The 24134-nt window shown below is 48.2% G+C and overlaps 1 protein-coding gene across 3 annotated transcripts in view; it reads right to left on the minus strand.

Annotated features, from left to right (window-relative positions):
* LOC140427204 (protein diaphanous homolog 1-like) overlaps nucleotides 1-24134 on the minus strand; it is a 464569-nt gene that overhangs the window by 333526 nt on the left and 106909 nt on the right. For all 3 annotated transcript variants that reach the window (XM_072512804.1, XM_072512803.1, XM_072512805.1), the window contains 2 exons: nucleotides 17883-18026; nucleotides 7197-7298 (listed from right to left, as the gene is read on the minus strand). In XM_072512804.1, the coding sequence (XP_072368905.1) occupies nucleotides 7197-7298; nucleotides 17883-18026 (246 nt within the window). The remainder of the gene's footprint in view (nucleotides 1-7196; nucleotides 7299-17882; nucleotides 18027-24134) is intronic.

Here is a 24134-nt window from a genome sequence, read left to right on the forward strand (position 1 = left end):
AGCCGCCTCTTGAATATATTCAAAGATTTAGCATCAACTACTTCCTGTGGTAATGAATTCCACAGGCTCACCACTCTTTGTGTGAAGAAGTGTCTCCTTATCTCTGTCCAAAATGGTTTACCCTGAATCCTCAGGCTGTGACCCTTGGTTCTGGACACACCCAACGTTGGTAACATCTTCCCTGCATCTACCCTGTCTAGTCCTGTTAGAATTTTATAAGTCTCTATGAGATCCCCCCTCATTCTTCTGAACTCCAGCGAGAACAATCCCAACCTAGTCAATCTCTCCTCATATGACAGTCCCGCCATTCCTGGAATTAGTCTGGTAAACCTTCGCTGCACTCCCTCGAGAGCAAGAACATCCTTCCTCAGAGAAGGAGACGAAAACTGCACACAATACTCCAAGTGTGGCCTCACCAAGGCCCTGTACAATTGCAGCAACACATCCCTGCTTATACACTCGAAACCTCTTGCAATGAAGGCCAACATACCATTAGCCTTCTTTACCGCCTGCTGCACCTGCATGCTTACCTTCAGCGAATGGTGCACAAGGACACTCAGGTCCACCTGCAAACTCCCCTTTCCCAATTTACAACCTTAAGGTAGTAATCTGCCTTCCTGTTTTTGCTTCCAAAATGAATAACCTCACACTTATCCAAATTATACTGCATCTGCCATTGGTTTGCCCACCCGCCCAACCTGTCCAGATCTTGCTGTAGGATCCCTGCATCCTCGTCACAATTCACCATTCCATCTAATTTAGTATCATCCGCAAACTTTGAGATGTTACATTTTGCTCCCTCATTCAAATCATTAATATATATTGTGAATAGCTGGAGTCCCAGCACCGACCCCTGTGGTACCTCACTAGTTACTGCCTGCCAATTTGAAAAGGACCCATTAATCCCTACTCGCTGTTCCCTCTCTGCCAACCAGTTTTCTATCCACCTCAATACATTTCCCCCAATCCTATGCGCTTTAATTTTGCACAATAATCTCTTATGCGGAACTTTGTCAAACGCCTATTGAAAGTCCAAATATACCACATCGACTGGCTCACCCTTGTCGACTGTACTGGTTACCTCTTCAAAGAATTCCAACAGATTTATCAAGCACGATTTTCCCTTCATAAATCCATGCCGACTCTGGCTGATCCTGCCACTGCTTTCTAAATGTTCCGCTATAAAGTCCTTGCTAATGGATTCAAGCATTTTCCCCACTACCGTTGTTAGGCTTACTGGTCTATAATCCTTGCTTTCTCTCTACGTCCCCTTTTGAATATCGGAGTGACATGAGCTACCCTCCAATCTGAAGGGACAGTTTCAGAGTCTATAGAATCCCAGAAGATGACCACCAATACATGCACTATTTCCAGAGCCACCTCCTTAAGCACTCTGGGATGCAGATTCTCAGGCCTGGGGATTTATCTGCCTTCAATCTCACCAGTTTATCCCAGTACCATTTCTCTACTAATGCTGATCTCCCTCAGTCCTCTCCTCTCACTAAACCCTTCATTCTCCAACATTTCTGGGATCTGATTTGTGACCTCATTTGTGAAGACAGAACCAAAGTATGTATTCACTTGCTCAGCCATTTCTTTGTCCCTTATTATGCATTCCCCTGTTTCGGTCTGTAGTGGGCCTACATTTCTCTTTACCAATCTCTTTCTCTTCACATATCTGTAAAAACTCTTCAGTGTCAGTCTTTATGTTCCCTGCAAGCTTCCTTTTGTACTGTACTTTCTCCTTCTTAATCAATCCCTTCGTCCTTCTTTGCTGAATTCTAAACTGCTCTCAATCCTCAGAACTATTATTTTTCTTGGCCAATCTGTATGCTTCTTCCTTGTATCGAATATTATTTCTAATTTCCTTTGTAAGCCATGGATTGGCCCTCTCACACCCTTAGCTTTTGTGCCAGACAGGAATGAACAGTTGCTGTAGTTCCTCCATGCGTTCCTTGAATGTTTGCCATTGTCTATCCACTGTCATCCCTTTAAGTAACGCTTCCCAATCTATCAAGGCCAACTCATGCCTCATATCATCATAGTTCCCTTTATTAAGATTCAGCACCCTGGTCTCCGAATCAACTACTTCACTCTCCACCTTGATAAAAAATTCTATCATGTTATGGTCGCTCATCCCCAAGGGATCTCGTACAGCCAGATTGGCAATGATTCCCTTCTCATTCCACAGTACCCAACTAAGATGGCCTGCTCTCTAGTCTTTCGGGACTTGTGGGAGGAAATCGGAGCAGACACAGGGAGAATGTGTAGACTCCGCACAGACAGTTACCCAAGCCATGAATCGAACCTGGGACCCTGGCGCTGTGAGGCAACAGTGCCAACCACTGTGCTACCATGCCACCCTCATATAGTTGATGTTGAAGAGGATACTTGTTGTCCCCAGGATATTAATAGTTTGGTTGAGTGGACGGAAAAGAGGAAAATGGAATCCAATCCAGAGAAGTTTGAAGTAAGGCATTTGGAGAGGGCAAACAAAACAGGGGAATATGCAATGAGAGGGGATTGAGAGTGGTAGAGGAAGTGAGAGAGACCTTGGAGTGCAGGACCACAAGGTGGAACTATAGGTGAATGTGGTAAATAAAGCATATGAAAATGTTATTTCATTGAATGAGCTGTTGAATACAAAAGCAGGGATTTAATTCTGGAACTGTATAAAACACTGGTCAGACTACAGCTGGAATTTTGAGTGCAGCAATGGTCACCACATCACAGGTAGGACATAATTGCTCTGGAGAGTGCAGAGGTGATTTACAAGGATGTCGCCAGGGATTGACAATTACAGCTATGAGGATAAATTGGATAAGCTAATGTTTTCCTTTCAGCAGAGAAGGCTAAAGGGTGACCTGATTGAGGTGTACCAAGTTACCTCCTGTTAGACCGCTTGGTTCTGGAGCTGCGAATAGACTCACTTTGGAGCATCCGCGATGCTGAGGACGTCGTGGATAGTACGTTTACGGAGTTGTTCATACCGCAGGTGAAAGTTACTGAGGGAGATAGAAAATGGGTGACCAAAAGACAGAGCAAGAGTAGAAAGGTAGTGCAGGTGTCCCCTGCGGTCATCTCCCTGCAAAACAGATATAGCGCTTTGGATACTGTTGAGTGAGATGGCTCACCAGGGGAATGCAGCAGCAGCCAGGTTCATGGCACCGTGGCTGGCTCTGCTGCGCAGCTGGGCAGGAAGAAGAATGGCAGGGCTTTAGTGATAGGGGACTCTTCGTAAGGGGAATAGACAGGGCAGAACACAACGCAATCGAGACTCCAGGATGGTATGTTGCCTCCCTGGTGCAAGGGGTCAAGGATGTCTCGGAGCGGCTGCAGGACATTCTGGGGGGGGGGGGTGAACAGCCAGCTGTCATGGTGCACATAGGCATCAACGATATAGGTAAAAAATGGGTCGAGATCCCACAAGCTGAATTTAGGGCATTAAGAGTTAAACTAAAAAGTAGGACTTCAAAGTAGTAATCTCAGGATTGCTACCAGTGCCACGACCTAGGCAGAGTAGGAATGTCAGGATAGATAGGATGAATGCATGGCTCGAGAGATGGTGCAAGAGGGAAGGATTCAAATTCCAGGGGCATTGGAACCGGTTCTGGGGGAGGTGCGACCAGTACAAACTGGACGGTCTGCACCTGTGCAGGACTGGAACCAATGTCCTGGGGGGGGGGGGGGGGGGGTTGCGAGAGCTGTTGGGGATGGTTTAAACTAATGTAGCAGGGGATGGGAACCGATGCAGGAAGTTGGACGGTAGTAAACCAGGGACAGGAACAAAAGGCAGTGAGGGGGGAAAAGTATAAAGCAGAGAAGCCATAGTCAAAAATCAAAAAGGGCGACAGTACAAGGTACAGTGACCGAGGGGCGCTCAGTGTATAGGACCAGCAATACTAAAAGGAATAAAACGGGAAGTAAAAACATTAATGGTAAGCGAAGTGGCAAGTTGTTACATGAAGATATGGATTCAACGACAAGGAAAATTAGGAGAAAAGTTAATATAACTTAGAAGTTACTGATCGAGCTGTTAAAATTCAAAACAGAGGTAAAAAGCCCAACATAAGTGTACTTTACCTGAATGCTCGTAGTATTCGGAATAAGGTAAATGAGTTGATGGCGCAAATCATCGTGAATGACTATGATTTAGTGGCCATTACTGAAACATGGTTAAAGGATGGTCACGACTGGGAGTTAAATATCCAAGGATATCAAACTATTCGGAAGGACAGAGTGGATGGTAAGGGAGGTGGTTATTTAAGGATGACAGCCGGGCAATAGTAAGGGATGACATCGGTGCTATGGAAGATAAGGTTGAATCCATTTGGGTAAGGCGAAAAAGTCACTGATAGGAGTAGTCTATAGGCCACCAAATAGTAACATTATGGTGGGGCAGGCAATAAACAAAGAAGTAACGGATGCATGTAGAGATGGTACAGCAGTTATCATGGGGGATTTTAATCTACATGTCGATTGGTTTAACCAGGTCGGTCAAGGCAGCCTTGAGGAGGAGTTTATAGAATGTATCCGCGATAGTTTCCTAGAACAGTATGTGACGGAACCTACGAGGGAACAAGCGGTCCTTGACCTGGTCCTGTGTAATGAGACAGGATTGTTTCAGGATCTCATAGTTAGGGATCCTCTCGGAAGGAGCGATCACAATATGGTGGAATTTAAAATACAGATGGAGGGTGAGAAGGTAAAATCAAGCACTAGTGTTTTGTGTTTAAACAAAGGAGATTACAATGGGATGAGAGAAGAACTAGCTAAGGTAGACTGGGAGCAAAGACTTTATGGTGAAACAGTTGAGGAACAGTGGAGAACCTTCCAAGCGATTTTCACAAGTGCTCAGCAAAGGTTTATACCAACAAAAAGGAAGGACGGTAGAAAGGAGTGAAAATCGACCGTGGATATCTAAGGAAATAAGGGAGAGTATCAAATTGAAGGAAAAAGCATAAAAAGTGGCAAAGATTAGTGGGAGACGAGAGGACTGGGAAATCTTTAGGGGCAACAGAAAACTACTAAAAAAAGCTATAAAGAGTAAGATAGATTATGAGAGTAAACTTGCTCAGAATATAAAAACAGATAGTAAACGTTTCTACAAATACATAAAACAAAAAAGAGTGGCTAAGGTAAATATTGGTCCTTTAGAGGATGAGAAGGGAGATTTAATAATGGGAGCTGAGGAAATGGCTGAGGAACTGAACAGGTTTTTTGGGTCGGTCTTCACAGTGGAAGACACAAATAACATGCCAGTGACTGATGGAAATGAGGCTATGACAGCTGAGGACTTTGAGAGGATTGTTATCACTAAGGAGGTAGTGATGGGCAAGCTATTGGGGCTAAAGGTAGACAAATCTCCTGGCCCTGATGGAATGCATCCCAGAGTGCTACAAGAGATGGCTAGGGAAATTGCAAATGCACTAGTGACAATTTACTAAAATTCACTAGACTCTGGGGTGGTCCCGGTGGATTGGAAATTAGCAAACGTGATACCACGGTTTAAAAAAGGAGGTTGGCTGAAAGCGGGTAATTATAAGCCAGTGAGCTTAACTTCGGTAGGAGGGAAGATGCTGGAATCTTTCATCAAGGAAGAAATAGCGAGGCATCTGGATGGAAATTGTCCCATTGGGCAGATGCAGCATGGGTTCATATAGGGCAGGTCATGCCTAACTAATTTAGTGGAATTTATTGAGGACATTACCAGTGCGGTAGATAACGGGGAGCCAATGGATGTGGTATATCTGGATTTCCAGCAAGCCTTTGACAAGGTGCCACACAAAAGGTTGCTGCATGAGATAAAGACACATAGCATTAAGGGTAAAGTAGGAGCATGGATAGAGGATTGGTTAATTAATAGAAAGCAAAGAGTGGGAATTAATGGGTGTTTCTCTGGTTGGCAATCAGTAGCTAGTGGTGTCCCTCAGGGATCAGTGTTGGGCCCACAATTGTTCACAATTTGCAGAGATGATTTGGAGTTGGGGACCAAGGGCAATGTGTCCAAGTTTGCAGACGACAGTTAGATGAGTGGGAAAGCAAAAAAATGCAGAGGATACTGGAAGTTTGCAGAGGGATTTGGATAGGCTAAGTGAATGGGCGAGGGTCTGGCAGATGGAATACAATGTTGACAAATGTGAGGTTATCCATTTTGGTAGGAATAACAGCAAAAGGGATTATTATTTAAATGATTAAATATTAAAACATGCTGCTGTGCAGAGAGACCATGAGTCGCAAAAAGTTAGTTCACTGGTGCAACAGGTGATTAAGGCGGCGAATGGAATTTTGTCCTTCATTGCTAGAGGGATGGAGTTTAAGACTAGGGAGGCTATGCTGCAATTGTATAAGGTGTTAGTGAGGCCATACCTGGAGTATTGTGTTCAGTTTTGGTCTCCTCACTTGAGAAAGGACGTACTGGCACTGGAGGGTGTGCAGAGGAGATTCATTAGGTTCATTCCACAGCTGAAGGGGTTGGATTACGAGGAGAGGTTGAGTAGACTGGGACTGTACTCGTTAGAATTTAGAAGGATGAGGGGGGATCTTATAGAAACATATAAAATTATGAAGGGAATAGATAGGATAGATGCGGGCAGGTTGTTTCCACTGGCGGGTGAAAGCAGAACTAGGGGGCATTGCCTCAAAATAAGGGGAAGTAGATTTAGGAGGAACTTCGGTTGTGAATCTCTGGAATTCCTTGCCCAGTGAAACAGTAGAGGCTCCTTCATTAAATGTTTTTAAGATAAAGATAGATAGTTTTTTGAAGAATAAAGGGATTAAGGGTTATGGTGTTCGGGCCGGAAAGTGGAGCTGAGTCCACAAAAGATCAGCCATGATCTAATTGAATGGCGGAGCAGGCTCGAGGAGCCAGATGGCCTACTCCTGCTCCTAGTTCTTATGTTCGTATGTTATGAGAGGACTAGATATGGTAGACAGGCTAGACCCGCTTCCCCTAGCTGAATGGTCAATTACCAGGGGACTTCAATTTAAGCCGATTGGCATAAAGATTAAAGTGGACGAGGAAAAACTTTGTTCATCCAGAAGGTGGTGGACATCTGAAATGATGGTTGAGGCTGAAAGCGCAATAAAAGAGGATCCCAAAATACATTGAAATGAAGTTTATGACATGGAATCTTGAAAGTAAAATTCATAGAACCTCTCGAGTTCAGTAGCAGCAGGAATAGTTCAGTACTTACTGCTTTGGAAGTATGCAGATACTGTGAAACCATTTCTCTTTTTATCGTCATATCTTTGTTTCTCAAAGGCTTCTGCTTTTCTCCATTCAAATTCATGTCAAGCTATTGAAAAATTAAAAATAAATTTCACAACTTTACTTCTTGAATGGAAATTAACAGTTGGGGTCATTGTTATCTTACAACAGTTTACCCCAAGTGACCCACGTTCAAAAATCTCTCCCTAACTTAGTGTAGCATAACAATCCTGGGAACAAATGCTCATGGACAGGAGTAAAGCTTTCAAGCTTCTACCCTCGCTTCCAATTTAAAAAAATTTAAAGTACCCAATTCTTTTTTTTTACCAATTAAGGGGCAGTTTAGCCTGGCCAATTCACCTACCATGCACATCTTTTGAGTTGTAGGGGTTAGACCCATGCAGACACGGGGAGAGTATGCAAACTCTACACAGTGATCCGGGGCAGGGATCGAACCTTGGTCCTCGGCGCCGTGAGGTAGCAGTGCGAACCATTTCGACACCATGCTGCCCGACCCTCACTTCCTGAAGGGCACGCAGAGGTACAGATAGAACATAGAACATTACAGCGCAGTACAGGCCCTTCGGCCCTCGATGTTGCACCGACCTGTGAAACCACTCTAAAGCCCATCTACACTATTCCCTTATCGTCCATATGTCTATCCAATGACCAGTTGAATGCCCTTAGTGTTGGCGAGTCCACTACTGTTGCAGGCAGGGCATTCCACGTACTTACTACTCTCTGAGTAAAGAACCTACCTCTGACATCTGTCTTATATCTATCTCCCCTCAATTTAAAGCTATGTCCCCTCATGCTAGACATCACCATCCGAGGAAAAAGGCTCTCACTGTCCACCCTATCCAATCCTCTGATCATCTTGTATGCCTCAATTAAGTCACCTCTTAACCTTCTTCTCTCTAATGAAAACAGCCTCAAGTCCCTCAGCCTTTCCTCATAAGATCTTCCCTCCATACCAGGCAACATTCTGGTAAATCTCCTCTGCACCCTTTCCAATGCTCCCACATCCTTCCTATAATGCGGCGGCCAGAATACTCCAAATACGATCGCACAAGAGTTTTGTACAGTTGCAACATGACCTCATGGCTCCGAAACTCAATCCCTCTACCAATAAAAGCTAAGATGTGGAGATGCCGGCGTTGGACTGGGGTGAGCACAGTAAGAAGTTTTACAACACCAGGTTAAAGTCCAACAGGTTTGTTTCGATGTCACTAGCTTTCGGAGCGCTGCTCCTTCCTCAGGTGAAGGGAGGAGCAGCGCTCCGAAAGCTAGTGACTTCGAAACAAACCTGTTGGACTTTAACCTGGTGTTGTAAAACTTCTTACAATAAAAGCTAACACACCGTACGCCTTCTTAACAACCCTCTCAACCTGGGTGGCAACTTTCAGGGATCTATGTACATGGACACTGAGATCTCTCTGCTCATCCACACTACCAAGAATCTTACCATTAGCCCAGTACTCTGTCTTCCTGTTATTTCTTCCAAAATGAATCACCTCACACTTTTCTGCATTAAAGTCCATTTGCCACCTCTCAGCCCAGCGCTGCAGCTTATCTATGTCCCTCTGTAACTTGTAACATCCTTCCGCACTGTCCACAACTCCACCGACTTTAGTGTCATCTGCAAATTTACTCACCCATCCTTCTACGCCCTCCTCCACGTCATTTATAAAAATGACAAACAGCAGTGGCCCCAAAACAGATCCTTGTGGTACACCACTAGTAACTGGACTCCAGTCTGAACGTTTCCCATCAACCACCACCCTTTGTCTTCTTCCAGCTAACCAATTTCTGATCCAAACTGCTAAATCACCCTGAATCCCATGCCTCCATATTTTCTGCAGTAGCCTACCGTGGGGAACCTTATTAACGCTTTACTGAAATCCGTATACACCACATCAACTGCTTTACCCTCATCCACCTGTTTGGTCACCTTCTCAAAGAACTCAATAAGGTTTGTGAGGCATGACCTACCCTTCACAAAACCGTGTTGACTATCTCTAATCAAATTATTCCTTTCCAGATGATTATACATCCCATCTCTTATAAACCTTTCCAAGACTTTGCCCACAACAGAAGTAAGGCTCACTGGTCTATAGTTACCGGGGTTATCTCTACTCCCCTTCTTGAACAAGGGGACAACATTTGCTATCCTCCAGTCTTCTGGCACTATTCCTGTCGACAAAGATGACTTAAAGATCAAAGCCAAAGGCTCAGCAATCTCCTCCCTAGCTTCCCAGAGAATCCTAGGATAAATCCCATCCGGCCCAGGGGACTTATCTATTTTCACACTTTCCAGAATTGTTAATACCTCCTCCTTATGAACCTCAAGCCCTTCTAGTCTGGTAGCCTGAATCTCAGTATTCTCCTCAACATCATTGTCTTTTTCCTGTGTGAGTACTGACGAAAAATATTCATTTAGCACCTCTCCTATCTCCTCGGACTCCAAGCACAACTTCCCACTACTGTCCTTGACTGGCCCTACTCTTACCCGAGTCATTCTTTTATTCCTGACATATCTATAGAAAGCTTTAGGGTTATCCTTGATCCTACCTGCCAAAGACTTCTCATGTCCCCTCCTGGCTTTTCTTAGCTCTCTCTTTAGGTCCTTCCTAGCTAACTTGTAACTCGCGAGCACCCTAACTGAACCTTCATGTCTCATATTTACATAAGCCTCCTTCTTCCTCTTGACAAGTGTTTCGACTGCCTTAGTAAACCACGGTTCCCTTGCTCGACCACTTGCTCCCCGCCTGACAGGTACATACTTATCAAGGACATGCAGTAGCTGTTCCTTGAACAAGCTCCACATTTCCATTGTGCCCATCCGCTGCAGTTTTCCTCTCCATCCGATGCATCCCAAGTCTTGCTTCATCGCATCATAATTGCCTTTCCCCCAGATATAACTCTTGCCCTGCGGTGTATACCCGTCCCTTTAAATCACTAAAGTAAACGTAATCGAATTGTGGTCACTATCACCAAAGTGCTCACCGACCTCCAAATCTAACACCTGTCCTGGTTCATTACCCAGTACCAAATCCAATATGGCCTCGCCTCTCGTTGACCGATCTACATACTGGGCGCGATTCTCCGACCCCCCACCGGGTCGGAGAATGGCCGGGGGCCGGCGTGAATCCCGCCCCCGCTGTGTCGCGAATTCTCCGCCACCGGGGATTCGGCGGGGGTGGGAATCACGCCGCGCCAGTCAGTGGGAATCCCCCGGCGATTCTCCGGCCCGCGATGGGCTGAAGGCCCGCCGCTGTCAACCCTCTCCCGCTGGCGTGGATTAAACAACCTATCTTACCGGCGGGAGCAGGCGGCGCGGGCGGGCTCCGGGGTCCTCGGGGGGGGGGCGCGGGGCGATCTGGCCCGGGGGGTGCCCCCACGGTGGCCTGGCCCGCGATCGGGGGCCACCGATCCGCGGGCGGGCCTGTGCCGTGGGGCACTCTTTTCCTTCTGCCTTCGCCATGGTCTCCACTATGGCGGAGGAGACCCCCTCCACTGCGCATGCGCGGGGATTCCGTGAGCGGCCGCTGATGCTCCCGCGCATGCCCCGCCCGGCAAAGTCATTTCCACGCCAGCTGGCGGGGTGCCAAAGGCCTTACCCACCAGCCGGCGGGGCGGAAATCACTCCGGCGCGGGCCTAGCCCCTCAAGGTGAGGGCTCGGCCCCTCAAGATGTGGAGAATTCCACACCTTTGGGGCGGCGCGATGCCGGACTGATTCGCGCCGTTTTTGGCGCCGGTCGGCGGACATCGCGCCGATTACGGAGAATCGCGCCCACTGTGTCAGGAAACCCTCCTGCACACATTGGACAAAAAGGGACCCATCTAAAGTACTCGAACTATAGCGTTTCCAGTCAATATTTGTAAAGTTAAAGTCCCCCATAACAACTACCCTGTTGCTTTCGCTCCTATCCAGAATCATCTTTGCAATCCTTTCCTCTACATCTCTGGAACTTGTCGGAGGTCTATAGAAAACCCCTAACAGGGTGACCTCTCCTTTCCTGCTCCTTTTTTTTTTTTTTTAAATAATTTTTATTAGGGTTTTCTCAAAATATCAACAACAGAATGGAAAAGAAACTTAATAAAATTAAATACAGAACAAATTGAAACAACCCCCATGGCCCCCTCCCCTCCTTATACATAAATAATAAATTAACACCCAGAGTTTAACACAAAGCAAACAGCAAATATATACACCCCCTCAGATCCCCCATGGTAAATAAACAAAAATAAAATTGAACCCCTCCCCCCTGTTGCTGCTGACCATTGTCTACCGCTCTGCCAGGAAGTCCAAGAACGGTTGCCACCGCCTAAAGAACCCTTGTACCAATCCCCTTAAGGCAAATTTCATCCTCTCCAATTTAATAAATCCCGCCGTATCGTTGATCCAGGATTCCACGCTTGGGGTCCTCGCATCCCTCCACTGAAGAAGAATCCTTCGCCGGGCTACCAGGGACGCAAAGGCCAGAATGCCGGCCTCTTTCGCCTCCTGCACTCCCAGCTCCCCTGCAACCCCAAATATTGCGAGCCCCCAGCCCGGTTTGACCCTGGATCCAACCACCCTCGACAACGTCCTTGCTACGCCCTTCCAAAATTCCTCCAGCGCTGGGCATGCCCAGAACATATGGGTGTGATTTGCTGGGCTCCCTGAGCACCTAACACACCTGTCCTCACCCCCAAAGAAGAGTCTCATCCCTGTCCCGGTCATGTGTGCCCTGTGCAGTACCTTAAACTGTATGAGGTTGAGCCTCGCACACGAAGAGGAAGAGTTCACCCTCCCTAGGGCATCTTCCCACGTCCCCTCTTCGATCTCCTCTCCCAACACCTCCTCCCACTTACCTTTCAACTCCACCACCGAGGCCTCCTCCTCTACCTGCATCACCTGGTAAGTTTCCGAGATCTTCCCCATTCCAAACACCTACCCCCCCCCCCCCCCCCCGAGAGCACCCTATCCTGTACTGTGCGCGGCAGCAGCCGCGGGAATTCAACCACTTGCCGCCTGGCAAACGCCCTTACCTGTAAATATCTGAAGGCGTTCCCCGGGGGGAGCCCATACTTCTCCTCCAGTTCACCCAGGCTCGCGAACTTCCCGTCCACAAACAGGTCCCCCAACCTTCTTATCCCTGCCCTGTGCCACCCCGAAAACCCTCCATCTATTCTCCCTGGGACAAACCGGTGGTTCCCCCGTATTGGGGTCCACACCGAGGCCCCAACTTCTCCCCTGTGCCGCCTCCACTGCCCCCAGATTTTGAGGGTAGCCGCCACCACCGGGCTCGTGGTATACCTCATTGGAGGGAACGGCAGCGGCGCCATTGCCAGCGCCTCCAGACTCGTACTCTCAAGACGCCGTCTCCAGCCTCTTCCATGCAGCCCCCTCCCCCTCCATCACCCACTTATGCACCATCACCGCATTGGTGGCCCAGTAGTACCCACAGAGGTTTGACAGCACCAGCCCCCCCCCCATCCCTACTCCGCTCCAGGAACACCCTTCTCACCCTCGGAGTCCCTCGCGCCCACACAAACCCCGTTATGCTCCTGTTGACCCGCCCAAAGAAGGCCCTCGGGATAAAAATGGGGAGGCACTGGAACAGGAACAAAAACCTTAGGAGCACCGTCATCTTAACTGACTGCACCCTACCCACCAGGGACAGCGGCAGCGTGTCCCACCTCTTGAACTCTTCCTCCATTTGCTCCACCAGCCTTGTGAAATTAAGTCTATGCAGGGCCCCCCAGCTCCTGGCCACCTGGACCCCCAAATACCTGAAGCTCCTCTCCACCCTTTTTAGTGGGAGCTTGCCAATCCCCCTCTCCTGGTCCCCTGGGTGAACCACGAACAACTCGCTCTTCCCCATGTTGAGCTTGTACCCTGAGAAATCCCCAAACACCCCGAGGATCCTCATTACCTCCGGCATTCCCGCCACCAGGTCCGCCACATACAGCAGCAAGTCGTCCGCATAGAGCGACACCCTATGCTCCTCCCCGCCCCGCATCAACCCCCTCCAGTTCCTCGAGTCCCTCAGTGCCATAGCCAGGGGTTCAATCGCCAGTGCGAAGAGCAGGGGGGACAGGGGACACCCCTGCCTCGTCCCTCGATGCAAACGAAAGTACTCAGACCTCCTCTTGTTCGTGGCCACACTCGCCATCGGGACCTCGTACAACAACCTAACCCACCTGACGAACCCCTCCCCAAACCCAAACCTCTTCAGCACCTCCCACAAGTACCCCCACTCTACCCTATCGAAGTCCTTCTCAGCGTCCATCACCACCACTATCTCTGCCTCCCCCTCCCTCGCCGGCATCATAATCACGTTCAGGAGCCTCCGCACATTCGCGTTCAACTGCCTCCCCTTCACGAATCCCGTCTGGTCTTAGTGGATCACCTGCAGCACACAATCCTCGATTCGCGTGGCTAAGGCCTTCGCCAGCACCTTGGCATCTACAGTTAACAGTGAAATCGGCCTGTAAGACCCACACTGCAGAGGATCCTTGTCCCGCTTCAGGATCAAGGATATCAGTGCCCGGGATATCGTTGGGGGCAAAGCCCCCCCCTCCCTTGCCTCATTGAAGGTCCTAACTAGCAACGGGCCCAACAGGTCCACATATTTCTTGTAGAATTCAACCGGGAAACTGTGCCCCGGTGCCTTCCCCGCCTGCATGCTCCCTATCCCTTTGGTCAGCTGCTCCAGCCCAATCGGGGCCCCCAATCCCGCTACCAGTCCCTCCTCCACCTTCGGAAACCTCACTTGGTCCAGAAAGCGGCCCATCCCTCCCTCCCTCCCGTGGGGGCTCGGACCGATACAATTCCTCATAAAAGGCCCTGAAGACCCCATTGATGTCGGCCCCACTCTGTACCACACTCTCGCCCCTGTCCTTAACTCCCCCGATCTCCCTAGCTGCGTCCCACTTCCGGAGCTAATGCGCCAGCATCCGGCTTGCCTTTTCCCCATACTCATAAATCGCCCCCTGGGCCTTCCTCCACTGCACCTCCGCCTTCCTGGTGGTCAACAGGTCGAATTCGGCCTGGAAGCTATGCCTCTTCCTCAGCAGTCCCTCGTCCGGCACCTCCGCATACCTCCTATCTACCCTCACCATCTCCCCCACCAGCCTCTCCCTCTCCTCTCCTTGTGGGCCCTAATGAAAATCAGCTCTCCCCTAATCACCGCCTTCAGCACCTCCCATACCATCCCCACTCGGACCTCCCAGTTATCATTGGTCTCCAGGTATCTCTCTAATCTTCCTGGGACCCGCTCACTCACCTCCTCGTCCGTCACAACCCCACCTCCAAGCGCCACAACGGGCGCTGGTCCCTCTCCTCCCCAGCTCTAGGTCTACCCAATGCGGGGCGTGAACCGAAATGGCCGAGTACTCGGTATCCTCTACTCTCGCTATCAGCTCCCTACTCATAATAAAGAAGTCAATCCGAAAGGAAGTCTTATGGACATGCGAGAAGAATGAAAATTCCCTCACCCCCGGCCTTGCAAATCTCCAAGGGTCCACCCCTCCCATCTGGTCCATAAACTCCCTCAGCACCTTAGCCGCCGCCGGCTTCCTACCCGTCCTAGACATGGAGCGATCCAGCGCTCCCGGATCCAACACCGTGTTAAAGTCCCCCCCCCATTATCAGGCCCGCCACTTCCAAGTCCGGGATCTGACCCAACATGCGCCGCATAAAACCCGCATCATCCCAGTTCGGGGCACACACATTGACCAGCACCACCCTCTCCCCTTGCAGCTTACCACTTATCATTACGTACCTGCTGCCATTGTCTGTCACAGTGCTCAACGCCTTGAACGACACCCTCTTTCCCACCAAGATCGCCACCCCCCCCCTCCCCCCGATTTTTGGCATCCAACCCTGAGTGAAACACCTGACCTACCCACCCCTACCTCAATCTTACCTGGTCTGCCACCTTCAGGTGTCTCTCCTGGAGCATGACCACATCCGCCTTCAGCCACTTTGGGTGCGCGAAGACCCGGGCCCACTTTATAGGCCCGTTCGGTCCCCTTACATTCCAGGTTATCAGCCGGATCGGGGGGGCCACCCGCCCCCCTCCCCCGCCGAGTAGCCATAACCCCTCCATGGCCAGCCACGCGCCCGCACCCCACACCCGGCCCGTTCCCCACAGCGGCAGACCCCCGTCCCCAACCCCCTCTACTCCCCCTTGGCCATAGCAGCAGCAAGCCGGTTCCTCCTAGCTGCTTTACTCCCCCCATTGCACTCTCGCAAGTCAGCTGACCCCGGCTACTCCCGCCTCTCTTTCGACTCCTCCCATTGTGGGACATATCCTCCTCCTCCATTACCCATCCACAGGCTCTCCGCCTCCCCCTTCCATCCCAAGCGTGGGAAACAACCCTCGCTTTCCCGCCCCGGCCCCGCCAGCTTTCAGCGCGGGAAAAAGCCCGCGCTTTCTGCCTGCCCGGCCCCGCCACCCCTGTCGCCGTTCCTTTTACAGGCCCAGTCCCCTCACCCCCGACTCGTGCCTCCCCCTCCCCCGTGGGGCCCCATCCCCCTACCAGCCATCCACCCCTACTCCATTTACTTACCCCCCTCCAAGAGTCCTCCCGACAGACCCAAACAAAAGTGTCCAACCCACCCTAATCACCCTCATCGAACCAAACAGAAATAAGGGCCAAGAACCTCCCCTCAAAGCGTAACACCCCAACAACGATCCCCGACCATCCACCCGGACCCTCCGTTTGTGTCCAATTTCTCGGCCTGAACAAAGGCCCACACCTCCTCCGGGGACTCAAAATAATGGTGCCGGTCCTTGTAGGTGACCCAGTCGTGCCGGCTGCAGCATGCCAAACTTCACCCCCTTTCTGTGCAGCACCGCCTTTGCCCAGTTGTACCCGGCCCTCTTCTTCACCACCTCCGCACTCCAGTCCTGGTATATCTGAACCTCCGCGTTCTCCCACCTGCTGCTCCTCTCTTTCTTGGCCCACCTGAACATGCACTCCCGATCAGCAAACTGATGAGACCACACCAACACCACCCGCGGTGGCTCGTTCGCCTTGGGCCTCCTCGCCAGCACACTATGGGCCCCTTTCAGCTCCAGGGGCCCCTGGAAGGACCCCGCTCCCATCAGCGAGTTTAGCATGGTGACCACATAGGCTCCCACGTCCGACCCCTCCAGCCCCTCCGGGAGGCCCAGAATCCGCAAATTCTTCCGCCTCGACCGATTCTCCATCTCCTCGAACAGTTCCTGCCATTTCTTGTGGAGCGCCTCGTGCACCTCCACCTTTACCGCAAGGCCTAAGGTCTCGTCCTCGTTGTCCTTTTGTTGGACCTCGCGGATCGCCACCCCCTGGGCCGTCTGGGTCTCCAGCAGCTTGTCTATAGAAGCCTTCATCGGCTCCAGCAGGTCCGCTTTAATCTCCCTGATGCAGCGCTGGATAACCTCCTGCTTCTCCTGCGTCCACTGCATCTATGCTGCCTGGTCCCCACCCGCCGCCATTTTGCTCTTCTTCCCTCGCACCTTCTTTGGGTTCACCACCACTTTTCTAGTCGCCCCGCTCCTGGTCCAAGCCATACACTGTCGGGGAACTGTTGCAATCTCCTTCCCACACCGGGAAACGTCGAAAAAGTGCCTTTGGGGACCCTGAAAAGAGCCCAAAAGTCCGTTTTTAGCGGGAGCTGCCGAATGTGCGACTTAGCTCCGCTTATCCGCAACCGGAAGTCCCCCTGTTCCTGTTTCTAACCTCAGCCCATACTACCTCAGTAGACGAGTCCTTATCAAACGTCCGATATAGACAGACTTCCCCCAGCCATTGTTTGTGTGAATTTAAAAAAGATATTGCCTCTTCAACAGCAGGAGCATAATTTCCAAGCTTACATAGAATTTACAGTGCAGAAACATGCCATTCAACCCAACAGATTTATGCTAGTATGCCAATATATTCCACCTGAACTTTCTTGCAGCCCTTGTCCAGCTAACTATCAGCCCAACATTCAGTTCCTTTCTCCCTGATTTGCGCTTCTAGTTTCCCCTTAAATGCATCATCTGTCCAATTGCTTCAACTAGTGGTAGTGGAGTTCCAGATTCTAACGATCCAAAGCAAATCTGATCATCACATTTTATTTAAAGTTAATTGTCAAGTAAAAATGTTATACACTACATTGAAGGACCATTACAAGGCTTGGGCCAACACTACACCCCTGTCCCTGCCAGGTCCCAACAATAGATTGAACCCAAGACTTCCAATGTGGCTCAATAGCATATGAGAATCTAATTACTTACCTACCCCACTGCCTAGTGTCTTGTCTCAAAGTGAATACTGGTAATTTGCAGTTTAACTTATCTTATCATACAAATTAATATTCTTTGATGAAATCAGCACTCATGCAGTATAAATTGTTGTGCCCTTTACAATTGGCATTCGTATGAATCTGTCCTATGAGTGCAAGATGGAAAGATTCAACAGCATGCTGAAGCTCTGGACTCGCAAACAAAAATTAATATCCATTTTATGGATATAAAATTTGTTGAAACTCTGTACCACCTCAAAGATAAGCCAGTTTTTCTCCCAACAAACGTTGTTGGATCTTCTGCATATTTCCAGTACCTTTTAGTTCTATTTCACATTTACAGCATGTTTAAAGGTTTGAAGCCATCTAATATCAAATTATAAAATGCTGAAAGGGCAAGCACCTACCAACATCTGCTCAAACAGATCGAGCACCTCAGCATCAGACAGAGAGTTCAGCGCGGAGGTTTGGGTTTCATAAATTGGTGTTGGTGGGTGTTTTGACTGAACGTACGGCTTCTCCTTCTTCCGCATACTGGTGAATCGTTCCAGCTGCAACACAGGATCAGAAAATAATGAACCACCTATACTCCATTTAATATAACAAAGCTCAATGTATTTCACAGGAACATTATAACACAGAGGCATATTGGGAGATGTTAGGTCAGATTCTCCAAAGCTTGATCAAAGTTTTAAGGAGCGTCTTAAAAGAGGAAGGCGGGGTAGAGAGGGGGAGGAGCAGAGAGCGGATCGACACAGCTCAAGGCACCGCCACAAAAGGGTGTTCAGGAGACCAAAATTAGATGAGCACAGATATCTCAAAGGATTGTGGGGCTGAAGGTCTGAAGAGATAGGAACTCTACACCCCCATGTGCTTCACCCGATGCCAGTGTTTACGTAGTTACTTGTGTACCTTGTGTTGCCCTATTACGTATTTCTTTTCTTTTCATGTATTTAAATGATCTGTTGAGCTGCTCACAGAAAAATACTTTCACTGTACCTCGGTACACGTGATAATAAACAAAATCCAAATCCGAAGGCACATGATAATGGAAGGGTTTGAAACAGAGTGAGAATTTTAAAATAAAGATGCTTCTTCACCAGGAGCCAATGCTGACCAACAAGCACAAAGGTGATGGGGGAAATTGGGCTTTTTAATAATATAATAGTCTTTATTGTCACAAGTAGGCTTACATTAACACTTTAATGAAGTTACTGTGAAAAGCCCCTAGTCGCCACATTCCAAGTTTAGAGGTAATGAAGGAATGGCTGAGGGTGTCAACAGCAGACGAGTTGAGGCAGGGATGAAGTACATAATTGAAAACAGGCAGTCTCAGGGATGGTGAAAATAGGTGGTCAGAAGTTCATCACAGAAGGGCGGCACGGTGGCCCAGTGGTTAGCACTGCTGCCTACGGCGTTGAGGACCCGGGTTCGATCCCAGCCTGGGTCACTGTCTGTGTGGAGTTTGCACATTCCCCCTCTGACTACGTGGGTTTCACCCCCACAACCCAAAGATGTGCAGATTAGGTGGATTGGCCTCACTAAATTGCCCCGTAATTGGAAACAAAAAGAATTGGATACTCTAAAATTTAAATTAAAAATAAAGTTCATCACCGGTCAAATAACGAACCAACAAACTTTAGTCAGAGTGCAGCTAGGGAGAGGGATGGAGTCAGTAACTAGAGAACGGAATTTAGAGTGGGGACTGAAAACAATGGCTTCAATCTTCCCATAATTAAACTGGAAGAAATTGCTCTTCATGCAGTACTGGATGTCAGCTAAGTTACCTAATAATTTAGCAATAGTGCAGCAGGAATTGAGAAAGATGGTGACAAGATTGAGCTGGGTGGCTTCAATGTACATGCAAAAACTTCCACATAATGTCACCGAGTGCACGCAAGTGGGAAAGAAGGGGACCAAGTTTAGATCTCTGGAGGGCAGGCAGACAAAACACCATAAATAATTATCCAGGAGCGAGAAAGAAAGCCATTGCAAATTATACTGACTGCGTTCCAATGGATCAGAATGAAACCAGGGTGAGAGAAAGCCCACCCACCTGCACAATTGTGGAGAAACCTTGGAGGAAGATTGTATGTTCAACTATGTCAAAGGCTGCAGACAAGTTGAGAAAGACAGGAGAAATAGTTTACCTTTGTCACAGTGACACAGGATACATTTTTAACTTTGATAAGAGCTGTTTTGATTGATTGATTTATTGTCACATGTACCGAAGTACAGTGAAAAGTATTTTTCTGCAGCCAAGGGAACGTACATAGTAGACAAAAAGAATAATCGACAAAGTACATCGACAAATAAGTAATTGGTTACAGTGCGGAAAAGGACCAAACAAAGCAAATACAATATGAGCAAGAGCAGGATAGGACGTCATAAACAGATGAGGGAGAGTCATTGAGGAGGCTAGTAGCTGTGGGGAAGAAGCTGTTCCTATGTCTGGATGTGCGGGTCTTCAGACTTCTGTATCGTCTGCCTGATGGAAGGGTGTGGAAGAAGGCAAAGCCTGGGTGGGAGGGGTCTCTGATAATGCTGTCTGCCTTCCTGAGGCGGCAGGAGGAGTAGACAGAATCAATGGGAGGATGGCAAGTTTCTGTAATGTCTTGGGCTGAGTTCACCTCACTCTGCAGTTTCTTGCGATCTTGGGCCAAGTAATTGCCATACCAAGCTGTGATGCAGTCGGATAGGATGCTCTCTATGGCACATCTGTAGAAGTTTGAGAGAGTCGATGCAGACATGCCGAATTTCTTTAACTTCCGTAGGAAGTAGAGATGTTATTGGGCTTTCTTGACTGTCACATCAACTTGAGACTGGACCAGGAAAGAGTGTTGGTGATGGTGACCCCCAGGAACTGAAAGCTATTGACCATCTTCACTATGGAGCCATCGGCGTGGACAGGGGTGTGTGTCATACTGTGCTTCCTGAAGTCGATGATCAGTTCCTTGGTTTTGCTGACATTTAGAGAGAGGTTGTTTTCGGTACACCATGCAGCCAAGTGATCTATCTCCCTTCTATAGTCTGACTCGTCGCTGTTTGAGATATGAGCCACCCCAGTCGTATCATCCGCAAACTTATAGATCGAATTATAGTTAAATCTTGCCACACAGTTGTGTGTGTTTTTAGGGAGTACAGTAGAGGACTAAGCACACATCAGTCATTTTAGTACTGTGGCATGGCAGAACTCGGATTTGAAGAATTCAGAGCCCTGGTAAAGATTGGCATGCATTTGGGAGGTAATAACATATTCAAGCACTTGAGAGAATAAGAAGGTTGGAGTAAGTTTGCAGGCAAGATGTGTTTTTTCTTGAGGAGTCAATTATGATAGCATGTTTAAAGGAGAGACAACACCTGAAGAGAGCATGCCATTACCAACATCGTCTAACATGGGGACCCAAGGGGGGAAACTCGGATGTCAATAATTCAATGGGAATAGGATGGAAGAAGCAGGGGAAAAAATATTCACCAAAAAAAAGTCAATCTCAAGCATCCAAGTTTTAAAATGACATAACTTTGCTGTATTATGGCCTGCCCAACTCCCCTAAACCCCATCCCAATGGCTCACATCATCGCGGAGGGCCCGAACTGACACGGACAGGGAAACTGTGCTTTCCCCCAACTGGCTGCATCATGCTCTTGTGGGGGAAAACTGACGTGCCAAATATATATCCATATACACCCTTCCAGATCACATGCCCACCCCTGGTTTAGCACAGGGCTAAAGAGCTGGCTTTTAAAGCAGACCAAGGCAGGCCAGCAGCACGGTTCAATTCCCGTACCGGCCTCCCCGAACAGGCGCGGGAATGTGGCGACTCAGGGCTTTTCACAGTAACTTCATTTGAAGCCTACTTGTGACAATAAGCGATTTTAATTTCATTTTCATTTTCAATCTGCAGCAAAAGTAGAAATGTGTAGAGAAAGGGAACAAGAGTCAAGCGGTGCTAATCAGACTGGCAGGACGAGGTGTTCTACAAGATTTAGTGCAGGGATCACTCTTGTTCGCAAATCATAATGTGCAAAGGGTTGTTCTTCCCGGTGGTCTAATGCCAGTAGTCATCCACTTTGCTAATATTGCTGAGACAGACCATTATTAAACTAGAAAGAGTGCAGAAAAGATTTACTAGGATGCTACCGGGACTTGATGGTTTGACTTACAAAGGAGAGGCTGGATAGACTGAGACTGTTTTCACTGGAGCCTAGGAAGCTTAGGGGTGATCTTATAGAGGTCTACAAAATAATGAGGGGGCACAGATAGGGTAGATAGTCAACATTTTTTTCCAAAGGGAGGGGAGTGTAAAACTAGAAGGCGAGAGGGGACAGATACAAAAGGGTCCAGAGGGGCAAATCTTTCATACAAAGGATGGAGTGTCTAGAACGAGCTGCCACAGGCATAGTAGAGGCGGGTGTGATTTTGTCTTTTAAAAAGCATGGAGACAGTTGCATGGGCAGGGTGGGTATAGAGGGATACGGGGAAAATGCGGGCAATTGGGACTAGCTTAGTGGTAAAAACCGGGCGGCACAGAAAGTTGGGCCGATGGGCCTGTTTCCATGCTGTAAACCTCTATGACTCTATAGTTGAGGAAAATCCAAGCCATACAGATAGCTAGGATAGAAATGTTGTTCATTAAATTCAGCCAACTAAGTTCTGTTCTCGAAAAAGAGGAGTGACAACTTCACACTGCAACAGCGACTTGATATTCATCACAAAACTGCAGAGAGACTAACAATGTGCTCACTGGTGGACTTGGAAATGCAGGTACGCAAGGGACTAAAATATCTAAAAGACACGGGCCATTTAATGGAAATAACCAGTTGTTAACAATAGGAATAGATCCAGCGTTGTTTTAATAAGATCACCCCTATGCCTCCTACGCTCCAGGGAAAAAAGTCCCAGCCTATCCAGCCTCTCCTTATAACTCAGACCAACAGGTCCGGTAGGTAAGGGAACCCAGAGGGCAGGATGCATCAACCTCTGCAATTGTCTAACAAGTTTGAGGCTCTCTCAGCTTGTCTGGATGAGAGTGGGGGGCTGCAGGGTGGATGAACTGTTTGGACCATGGCACAGGAAGCCGTTCAAGAGGGGGGGGGGGGAGCACATAAGAATGTAGTGGTTAGGGGACAGTATAGTGAGGGGGATTGCTGTTCTCTATAGCAAAGAGTGGGCGCCCAGGCCACTGTGTTGCCTCCCCAGTTCAAGACATCTGCTCAGGCCTGGAAAGGAACTTGCAGACGAGGGGGGAGGAGCCAGCGATCGTTCTCCATGTAGGCACCAATGATAAAGGCAGGATGAAGGAGAGGATTCTGCATCGTTAGAATGAGGAATTAGACACCAAATTAAGTAGAATCTCAAAGGCAATTTCTGAATTATTACCTGAGCCACGTACAAATTGGCATAGGACAAATAAGATAAGAGAAATAATGCATGGCTCAAAGAGTGGTGTGGGAAAAGTGGATTCTGGTCCGAGGGGCACTGGCACTAGTACTCGGGAAAGCGGGATCTGTAAGGTTGGGACGATCTACACTTGAACCGTGCTGGAGCTGCTGTTCTAGCGAGCTGCATAACTAGTGAAGTAGAGAATTTCAAAATAAATAGTGGGACAAGGGTTCAAATTTGGAAAGATGAGGTATACCAAACAGTAGAGATAAGACAAGAGAAATAGGGACTAATGTGGGAAATGTTAAACAGAATGTGGCAGGAGGGACACAGGAACGTAAACGTAAGAATAAATCCACAGGTAAGACTAAATGCGACAAAAATAAAAAGGACAACACTAAAGGTTCTGTATCTAAACACACGTAGCATTTGAAACAAAACAGATGAACGGATAGCAGCGCAAATAGAAATTAATCAGTACGATTTGCTAGCCATTACAGAGACATGGCGACAGGATGACATGGATTGTGACCAGAATACTGAATGGTATAGAAAGTGCATCTAGGGAATTGATAATGGAAAGCAGGGCTATGGCAGATGAATTGAACAGGTATTTTGCAATTGTCTTCACTATAGAGGACACAGTAACATTCAAAGATAGCAAATGGAAGCTAGGGAGAAACTCCGGAAAATTGCAACCACGAGGATGGTAGAAGCCACTATTAAAGATGTCATGGCATAGCACTTGGAAAAATTCAAGGCAATCGAGCAGAGTCAGCATGGTTTTGAGAAAGAGAAATCATGTTAAACCAATGTATTGGAGTTCTTTCAAGGAGTCACACATGCTGTAGATAAAGGGAAACCAGTGGGTTTACTGCACTTAGATTGCAGAAGGCAATTGATAAGGTGCCACATCAAAGTTTATTGCAGAGAATGAAAGCTCATGGTGCAGGGGGCAAGATATTAGCATGGATTGAAGATTGGTTACTAATAGGAGACAGTTGGCACAAATGGGTCTTTTTCGAGTTGGCAGGATGTAACGAGTGGTGTGCCTCAGGGATCAGTGCTGGGGCCTCAATGTTTTTCACAATTTATAGAAATGACTTGGACGAAAGGCATGGATGTTAAATTTGCTGATGACACAAAGATGGGTAGGAAAGTAAATTGGGACAAGGATGCAGCAAAGGAACAGATAATAGGTTAACTGAGTGTGCACAAATCTGCTGAATGTAGTATAATGTGGGTAAATGTGAAATTAAAAAAGCAAAGTTTTGAG

The sequence above is a fragment of the Scyliorhinus torazame genome, chromosome 7, assembly GCF_047496885.1.
Source record: "Scyliorhinus torazame isolate Kashiwa2021f chromosome 7, sScyTor2.1, whole genome shotgun sequence".
NCBI lineage: Eukaryota > Metazoa > Chordata > Chondrichthyes > Carcharhiniformes > Scyliorhinidae > Scyliorhinus > Scyliorhinus torazame.